This window comes from Oryzias latipes, chromosome 12 (genome assembly GCF_053564925.1).
Source record: "Oryzias latipes strain Hd-rR chromosome 12, Olatipes_Hd-rR_3.1".
Classification (NCBI taxonomy): domain Eukaryota; kingdom Metazoa; phylum Chordata; class Actinopteri; order Beloniformes; family Adrianichthyidae; genus Oryzias; species Oryzias latipes.
Genome location: NC_136248.1, coordinates 2,929,299 through 2,939,168, shown reverse-complemented (window position 1 = coordinate 2,939,168; position 9,870 = coordinate 2,929,299). Strand labels below are relative to the sequence as shown.

The following is a 9,870-nucleotide window of genomic DNA, read 5'->3' as shown; positions in this document are numbered from 1 at the left end:
TAACATGTTCCTTCAGTTTGGACTGCTGTTGTGTGAGGAAGGTACCTGGATGCAGGTGACCCTGCGTTACCACGGTGACCTGCTGCTCCGAAAGCAAGACTCAAGAGAATTTGAACTTTGTACAATTTAATAAACAGGAGACAACATTTAACCAGAAAAACAGTCAAATTAACCCAAAACCACGAATTTGTTCACCTACAAATGTTTGCTTTTTGCAACTGTTGTGAATGAGCATGAGGAGGATGCTCCTCAAAGTGACCTTCATCCAGCAGCATCTTCCTGTAGTTCCTCATCATTCTTAGAATTTCAACTGAGGACCCTGAAGTCTGTCCAGGAGCACTTTGAGAAGGAAGAAGGAGAAATCATTCCTGCTGAGAGAAGACCCGAGGATGGAAGGGAGACCAAACGATGGGGGACAGACCCGAGGATGGAGGAGCAGCAGCAGAAGATCAGTCCGTCCGGAGCGGCTCAGAGAGCAGCCAGCTCCCGCAGCAGCGCCTCCTTCTCCCGCTGCAGGTCTGCGATGCTCCGCCTGTTGTGCTCCAGCCGGTCCTCCAGCCACTGCAGCAGCGGCCCGCTCACCGCTGACATCTGGCTGCACAGGTTCTTGGTGAACACCGAGCCGTTGTGGATCTTGGTGACGGGGTCCAGGTGCGCCAGCCCGTGGATCCGCCGGTACGTGTCCTGCTCCTCCTGGCACAGGATGCGCGGCAGCTCCACGGCGGACTCCAGGCACACCCTCCCGATGGCCTCGCGGGGCACGACGTGCACGGGGATCTCCACGCGCTCGTACTCGGAGCCCTTCTGGGCCTGCGCGGACTGGAAGCAGGTGTACAGAACTCGACCCGTCCGGGTGTTTTTGTCCTCGATGAAACAGGAGAAGATGAGGCCCACGAAGCCCTGGTCCAGCATCTGGTACATGGCCTGGGTCCGCACGTCGACGTGGGACGGCCACACGGTGATGTGCGGGTGGGAGTGGTACCAGCCCACCACCCGCATCGGCTTCCCGGTCAGGTCCGCCAGCCGCTCCGCCTCGGTGGAGGCGGCCGACAGCTGCTCCGGGGAGATCTCCACCCGGTCCTTCCGCTTGTCCGAGCGGCGCAGGATGATGACGGAGTGGATGTGGACGATCCGCGCCTCCTCCACCTCCCCGATGCACAGACCCATCACCTCCTCCTTCTCCGTGCTCAGTGCGTGGTTCATGCACACCAGGAAGGCGTCGGACTCCAGGTGCACCGAACTCACCGCCATGGCGCTCCGACGCTTCCGCGGAGCTCCCGTCCACCACTTCCGGGTTCCGGGTACGACGGTGACCGCCCCCTGCTGGAAGGGAGGACCAATGAGATTTATCGCTAGAGGAGACACGCCCACTTGGGAAGCCTGGCCAACGGTGGCGGAGCGCGACGCCATCTTGGTGAGGTCGTCGGCGCCCACATGACAATGATTTCATTGCCCTTAGTGGGATCTAAGTAGCTTTCATTTGTAAGAACTTCTTGCAAAAATATATATATAAATATTACACAGAACTCTTTGACATGTAATTTAAATTATTTAGAAAAGCCCAACAATGAGTCAATAATAATAATATTGAATAATAAAAAAATCAATAGTAAGTCAATTATTCCAAGCGCAACACTCTCTGTTTTGGGCGTAAATCTGTAAAAAAAATGTGTGCTCAGAAAATTATTTTGCACTTGAACCTCATAAATATGTGCAAACAAATGTAACTCTCTTCTGGCAGTAAGCTGCCTCACAAATGTGCCACAAAAGCCAGCCAATCACAGACATGGACTTGAAGGTTGATGCTGATTGGTCAGAAATTCCTCCACTTGAGCACAAACCTGATCCAGTCCACCAGCTGATGCCACTCACTCATACCATCCACCTGCATCTCCTCCTCTACGTCCATGAACCTCCTCTTTGGTAGCTCCAACCTCATCATCCTTTCACCAACATCATCACTGTTATTCCTCTACGTGTCAAAACCATCTGCTTCTTTTATCTCCACAACATCTACCCTACATCCACCCCCCTACCCCACTCACAATTCTCAACAGCACTGTCCTCCTAACAGACTCACACAGGTTCCTAGGGTCCACCATCTCATGGGACCTTGAGTGGACCTCTACCCCAACCATCACAAACACAGCTGTCATTAAGAGAGAGTAAAACAAAGTACATTGAAAATGTTCTCTAAACCAGAAAGTAAACGGGTTCATTTTGGGAGTAAAATCTGTTTTTTTAACATCGGATTTAATGGGGCATCACTTTCTTCTGCAACCAGCCTGCAACGGTCATTTTTGGAACTGTAACATTACGTACTTCCTGGTTTGAATCCAACTCTGGAACAGGTCGCTGGTCCTCTTGTCCGTGTCGTTTGATGGTGTCAAACCTGACTTTGCTTAGTTGGATCTACAGACAAGGAGGTACTGGAAACATAAGCCACAGTATGGTACCCCACTGAGGGGTAACACCTGAAACCCAAGTCCTTAGACCAGGGAATCCACGGACCCAATCCCTACGTTTCCTTCCGGTCCTCCTCATACCTGGACCACACCTGTGTGCAAGAAACAAGAGTCAGCATTCCATCGGAGATGGATCACAGATCCGGTTTTTCTGGCCCGGCAGGTTTGGAGTGGGTCCTGAATGCGGAACAGATGCTGGTTCTGATGCCTCAAAGCTTGAGACCTTTGACACACTCAGTTTGTGGGAAAATGTTGGAAGGAATTTGGTTTCATTCGAGGAAGGGGAATGCTGCTCACCGTGAGCGACGCCTCTCAGCGGCACGGGTTGTACAAAACCATTCCCTGCAACAGTCCCTTCCCATCTACTGTTACCCATCAGAAGCTGCAGTTTGTGCCCTTAGATCTATTTTGTTTGAATTATTCTTATTTCCGACTTTTCTGCTGTTTACAGAACAGCTTTTCCCGTCATCTGATCAAACACTTCCTGCTGTTTTCCCCTCATTTCTCAAACGAAACCAAAGCTGATCTTGTTGTTTCAAACTTGTGTGATAAGAGATCAACAGATTCCAGAAGTGAATGTTTGCAGCGTCAAGGAAGTCCAAAGGCAGCAAACACGTATCAAGAATTCTGGAAACATTATTTCTAGGTGAAAATCTTTTAGAAATTTATGCTTTCATAGATTTTTGAATGAAGTCAATTCAGGAAAAAATACATTCTGAGAAAGCGCAAATACATTTTTCTGACCTCATTGACAGATTTTCCTGATTATTTAGATAAAATGTGCCAATAGGGTCAGACTGTTTCTAAGGGGGCCTGTTTCTGCAGTGTATTCCAGATATACCTAAATACTGGAGAAAGCTGTGAAAGGAAAAGGATAAAGGATGAGTGTGAAGAAGAGGGAATTGAGGATCACTAAAGAAACTAATCATCTTTCTTGCTACTGGATTTTACAAAAATGTTTGCAATTCAATTCAATTTTCTCTATTTCAAACACAAATGAAAATAAACACAAGAGTTTAAAATAGACAAATAAAACAAGACAAAAGGAGCGATGATATGTGTATTTTCATTTACAGTTTTGTACCTGTTACACATTCATTTAACAAGACATGATCAATAAATACAGAAATGTCACTTCTGCATAGGTGCTATGCAGAAGTGACATTTCTGTATTTATTGATCATGTCTTGCCTCATACAGTTCCATCAGTGGCATCTTGCAGGTTTGTTTACATGTAAACTTTTTCAAGTTTTTTCATTTTATCTTTTGTGCCAAATCTCTGAAGCTGAATGCCTCAGACTCACAAAGTCACTGCCACTCATGTCACAGGTAAGTCAGAGGCCTAAAGGAAATCTCATAGAGTTTGTCATAAGGTCCAATCGCTGCCTCAGTTTGTGATAACTGTGGTGACAAAGGATCCTCTAAAGCTGCAGGATTTTAAACAGAACCACTGACTGTTGAGACGTTTTTTCTTTACGACTTCAAAACCAACCAGTCGCTGAGAGGCTGATGCTGGGTCCGGGTTGAATGACGCGCTCAAAAACCAGGAAGCATAATGACGTTTGTATTATGAAGTTTTAATCCACTTGTTATATTGTGATCAAAAAAAGAGAACAAACAAAGAATTAAAAAAAGCACAAAAGTGAAAAAAAAGCCTAGAAAGCAGTCAACAAAAAATACGGCAACCCAGCTCCCCCCCCCCCCCCCCCCCCTTCCATTTTACACAGGGAAAAACCACAGGCGAGTTAAAATCAATTAATGTCACCGCCCACAAACATGTGACCCACCAGCTGATTGCCTACTCAATGGCCTATAATCAAAACATAAACAAAAAATAAAATTCATTCACCCTAACAAAAACCCAAGTTAATTCATGGCACCTACAAAGACCATCTGTGGCCCCTGCAACAGACTGGTCACCCTTTCAGGGTGAACCTCACCTGACTGTAGCAGGGACAGGCTCCAGCAACCCTGTGACCCTGAGAGGGATTCAGAAGACGGATGGCTGGATGGATGGATCGTCTCTGGCATGAGTCAGTTTTCCTCTTCAGGGATCACCACAGCGAATCAGCTTCCTCCATCTAACCCAGTCTTCTGCTTGCTCTACTCCAACGCCAGCTACTTTCATGTCTTCCATCACTGCTGTCCTGGAACACTGCTTTGCAGTCACTGCCTCCTCTCCTTCTTCCACCAACTGTAGTCAAATTGTTGGTGGTCAGCACCGAAAGCAGGTGCTCTCTTCTTGAACCTACAGCCCATTTTTCTCTGGAGATGGCTCCAGTTCAGGTTCTGTGTCAGACCCTGACCCAGCCTCAGTTCTTTGGTGTCCCACCATCTAAGCACCAGCTTCTGGCTCACAAAACTTGTTCTTCACAGAAACCAGTTTTTTTGACGGCCACAGTGAAGAACCACTTCAGACCGATTACATCTGTGGTGAACTGTGGGGTTTACCTGGGTTAAACACTTGGCTGTGGATCCTGCCTCCGGCTCGTCTCGCGCCCCCGGTTGTCCCCCCAACTCCGTCTGGATGAAGTTCATCTGCTGGACTTTAACCCTTGTGGTATCTTAGATGACCCCACCCTTGCATTGACATGTTCTCCCTACCATGACAAAGGTGGATAAAGGTGGAAAGATTTCATGTAATCCATGGACACCAGTGAAGATCACAAATCATTGAAGAAAAAAGGTTCAGAGCACTGTCTAGTGGGTCTAGATGACCCCACTCCCAATGTCAACGTGCCTAGGATAGCACAAGGGTTACCCATGTAGTTGTAGATTTAGATAAGTTAATTCTTCTCTATGAGTTCTGGTACATCGCCTGTCCGTCCTGGGGGAGGATCCCTCCTTCATGTGGGCACCCCTGAGGTTTCTTTGTTTTTCCAGAATCCATTTTTTTTGGGAGTTTTTCCTGACCGCGAAGGGGGGTCTAAGAGCAGGGATGCCAGTTTCGTTTAGTTAGTTCAATTTAGCTTTTTCTGATTGAGTTCTATGTACTCATGATCCTTTTGATTTTATGTTTTACTCTTTCAATTACCGTTACAGAGCCAATCCAGACGACTGTTGTTGGGAATTTGGGCTATACAAATAAAATTGAATAGAAATGAATTTTTACATGAACAAAGTTGGCCTGAAGATGAGATGGAGTGGACTTTTGACCATGTGTGATGGTCAACGTAGACATCCAAGTTATAAACGACGACCTTGTTTATTTCCTCTTCCAGAGCTGTCCTACCCTCTTCCTCTCTGCAGACCACGGCGTGTCGGACGGTGCAGTAATGTGGTTCTGACTTAGGCTTGTGTCTGTGGAAAACAGGCTCTTTAGGAAGCTTGAGCAGATCCAGATAAGCACTGATCCGGAACCAAATGAACTTTCGTGAGAAAAGGATTTTTGAGTTCCGTTTGTGTAACCTGTCAGTGAGAGCCTCTCGCTTAAGGAGCTTCCTCAAACCCACGATAGTTCTTTGGGTTACAAAGAAAACAAAATCAAGATCATTCACCGTTTGCACCAAAATTCACAGGAACTTCCTTCGTCACTTTGCTGTTGGAACCGGTTCAGACTGTAATTTGTAGCAGTACGGTCACTCTGGACACTAAACTGTGATGGCGGGAAAAAAATGAAACACATAAACTTCCCAGATTGCTGTACAAAGCCACACACCCAGCAGCCGTCCAGCCTGGGCTGTTCTGGCTCTCTGCAGGTCCAGAGTTCATGCTGTGCAGGACACCTTTACTTCTGCAGCATTCCTCAACCACCATTACTGAATGTCTGCATCCTTTCTTCTTCTTCCTCTTTTCTTTTTGCTTTAACCCTTTCTGTAAGTCCTGACTAATTAAAAAGAGAACCCCCACCATTCTGAATCCACACTCATGTCTCTATGGCAGCATGAGGCGGTTTAGTCCTGACGGCGCCTTGATGTTTGGACACTCGAGGTCACACATGAGGCAGTTCTTTAACTCTCCCTGTGATCCACATCTGCAGCACGAACACTCCCAGCACGGAGCTGTGCTTCTCTTCACAATGCAGCATCGTACACATAACATGCCTGCAGAGATGCCTGGTTTCCATGACAACTAACATGGGAGCCAATAAGAATTGACTGAGTGATTAATTGGGGTTGAGTAGTAAGTTTTTCCACACGTTGTTTACTGTCAGTGAGTTCTTCTGGAGGTAAACACATCAATGAGGTGCTATTTTAGTTATTAGACCAATAGTAAATACTCGATTCTCATTGGCTGCTGGGTGTGCATTAAAAAGTGACAATGCACAGTGATGATGCACGCCTAAAAAATAAGTTCCGGTCACATAGCTTACATGTTCTGTATCACTGCGCCAGCTTCTTTAAAAATAAACTTTAGCTTCATTCTCTGGACAAAAACAAGCGGTAAGGGGTGAACTTTCTCTCTGAACTGATGCTTCATTTAACCCATCATGACCTTCAGCATTGATATATCGCTTTATACCGCCAGACCTTGACTGCAGCAGTGGTGTGGCGGGTTGTCACGTTACCGTGACAACGCACCACGTAACAAACACTCTGCTTTATGAGAAAGAAATTGATCCAAACTGTAATTCTGGACTTGCAGAATTCTGATAATGCACACTTGGGAGGCCAATGACCCTTACTCATCTCTGCGCACCAAAAAAGATCCATGTTTGCAATAATATCAACAATTCAAAGCAGAAAAGCAACACTTTGTTAGTTTCTTCCACGGGTTCCTGCTCTGACAGAATCCAACCCAACACTTCTTTTGTCTGAAACAAACCCTTCAGGATGAACGCTGAGCAAACCAGCACTTGACCCGCTGCAGAGAGGAAAGGATTCCAGCACAACATGCAAACCAGACTGTAATCTTTCTGTACTGGGCTGGTCTGAGCTCAGTTGCAGAAACAATGGAAGGGACAGTTAGAGAATCCAGACAGTGGGTCCTGCTCCTGAACTGCAGTAGCAAATGAATGTTCAGAAAAAGGAGCACAGCCACTGATGCTGCAGTTTGTCGTTCAGGATAATAAAACAAACATCTTCTCATTGAGCACACGCTTTTTCCAGGATGGTGCAATTTAAATTTGAATGTGATTTTACACTAAAATTCCGGATAGGTGTTCTTTATTTCCATGAATCTTTCTATTTTTCCTTTTGCTGTGAGCTCCAACACATTTAACCAGAGTTCATGGTGGAGTTTCCAACGTGAGACAATGGCTCTTTTCAAAGAAACAGGTTCCCGAGCTTTTAAATTTTTTCTGTTTCCTTGTTTCACTCAAGGTTGCAGGAATGAGTGAATCTAAAATGAGGTCACTGAGAAGAGCAGCATCCACTGAAGGCCTCCTGCAGGCTTTGACCATGCTGTGCAGATGCAGACAAGATGGATGTTTCCTGATTCATCCTTAATTACAGTCTTAGTGTTATTTTTTTGCATTGCATTTATCATGGACTTTGTTTCTAATTGTTGTTTTTGCGTGAAGTGAATTATTTAAATGATAAAACTCTTGGGTCTTATCTGCTGCTGCGTCTAAATGATTAAAAAAATTGCTAAATGTCAGAACCGTTGCTTTGAGCCTCCACCTGTTGAACTTACAGGTAAACTGAAAGTGGAGAAATATGGAGGACGTTATGACCCAGAAGAACATTTTCGACTTCAGTTTGTATCGTGGAACTGCAATTCTTTTCCTTTGGTGCATTCACTTACTGTGGGAATTACTAGTAAACTGCCATTTCTGATGCAAACATGCTTACTATACTGCACCATTATTGGCTTTAGCAAAAAATAAATAAATAAAATTAAATAAAAGTTTTCTCTTTGTTTTGGAAATTCTTTAATTGACATCCAGTTAGTTAGAGTTCAGGTGAAGGAGCTGCAACTACACTGTGGACATCCAGTCATATCAGTCCCATTTAAAGTAGACCCAAAGGAAAACATTACCTAATTTAAATATTTAATGTAATTCTAATATTTTCTTTACAAGGTTTTTCTCAATGTCAGATGACTGCAGTGTCTCGATCGATATATTGTAAATGTAAAATGTTCTGTAGAATTATTCAGATAGTATACTTTCTACACTATGCATCCATGGTCTGTAGTACACTATACTTATACTCAAGTATACTTAGAGAAATCAAGTGTGCTACATTTTGCTCAGGGTAGTGAAGTCATTTTACCAGTGAATACATTGTAGTCAGTCGTTTGTTTTGTGTCTTGAGAGAATTTCATGTCAGTAATGTCTTTGTCAGGACTTTAAAGCTCATTTTGTTCATGCAGTGACTCCGCTCTCCTCCTCAGTGTGCTCTGACTCCTTTTTTTTTTAAATAAACTTTATTGCACATTATGCCATTTTACAAGGATGTACTTTTAGGTATGCAATAAAAAACACAACTGCAAATATCAAATACACGTCTGTAACAAACAGAAGAACAAGAATAGAGATAGAAATAAATAAGCCAAGGGGTTAAACTCTACGAGAAAATACTGAATCTATCACATACAGACAATGTTCTGATTGCTTTTTGCTTCTCTGAATTTCGAATACTGTTGATATACTGATTTAATTCAGAAAGGAATACAGTGAGACAGGGTCTTCTACCATAAATTTTACTTTTATGAACATAGAATTTGGCCAAAATGAGTAACAAATTTTGCATATTTTTTGATATTAGACCCAACAAGACATCTTTCCAAAAAAGGACAAAACAAGAATCAATTTTATCATTAATAAAATCACACATCTTCTGCTAAAAAACCTTAACTTTGGGACAATACCAAAAAAGATGGATAACTGTTTCAGGGGGATTACAACCAAAACTACAGTGTGTCAATGTTTAATTTAAATCTGGTTTGAGTGTGCTCTGACTCCAAATTGAGAAAATTAGGGTAATCCCGCTCTCCGTGAGGTCCGTAAAAGCACCGCGGGCGTCACGCCCCCCCTCCCGGAGGAAGCAGAGCGGCGTCCATCGGACTGGTCGGCCTCTCAGAGGGACTCTCCCGCTTGTCGTCAGCCGGCACCCCCCTCCCTCCCTCCCGCGCCGTCTCAGCCCGGTGTGGGGGCCTGTGAGCGGACTCTGCCTCCGGTCTGGACCGGGGGGAGCGATGCGACGTCTCGGAGGCGGAGGAGAGGAGTCCGGGCAGCAGACGCAGCAGACGCCTGAGCGCATCTGAGGGGCTTCTTCTCGTCACAAAGCGGTGAGTCTCGCAGGAAAGCCGGTTGCGGGTTCGTGTCCGCAGCGCTCGGAGGTTCGGCGGCGGATCTCCGCGCTCCCCGTAGCAGCAGCAGCAGCAGCAGCAGCAGCAGCAGCAGCGGCGGGGATGAGTCATAGCCCGGCCGGCGCGGGGCTGCCGGACAGTCTGCAGCCGCGGCGCGTGCGAGGCGCGCCTCCTCTGCGCTCCGGCTTCTGCGGGAGCACGCGGTCTGCTG

General features: G+C 45.6%; 2 protein-coding genes across 3 annotated transcripts in view; one reads left to right on the top strand and one right to left on the bottom strand.

The window, feature by feature from the left end:
• Positions 1 to 109: 109 nt before the first annotated feature.
• Positions 110 to 4,112, bottom strand: brcc3 (BRCA1/BRCA2-containing complex, subunit 3). The gene has a single exon (XM_004075144.4). It carries the CDS (start codon positions 1,408 to 1,410, stop codon positions 469 to 471), a length of 942 nt encoding a protein of 313 aa, XP_004075192.2. The 5' UTR covers positions 1,411 to 4,112; the 3' UTR covers positions 110 to 468.
• Positions 4,113 to 9,340: 5,228 nt separating this feature from the next.
• The window catches only part of rab27b (RAB27B, member RAS oncogene family), a 77,880-nt gene continuing 77,350 nt past the window's right edge, over positions 9,341 to 9,870 (top strand). The window contains exon 1 of one of the 2 annotated variants that reach the window (XM_023960639.2): positions 9,341 to 9,638. The gene's annotated coding sequence lies outside the window, so the exon portion shown is untranslated. The remainder of the gene's footprint in view (positions 9,639 to 9,870) is intronic. The other variant, XM_078955600.1, reaches the window with a different exon arrangement.

What these genes read in the sequence shown, in the direction of transcription:
- brcc3 (XM_004075144.4), bottom strand. Translation starts at nt 1,410, where the DNA reads ATGGCGTCGCGCTCCGCCACCGTTGGCCAGGCTTCCCAAGTGGGCGTG.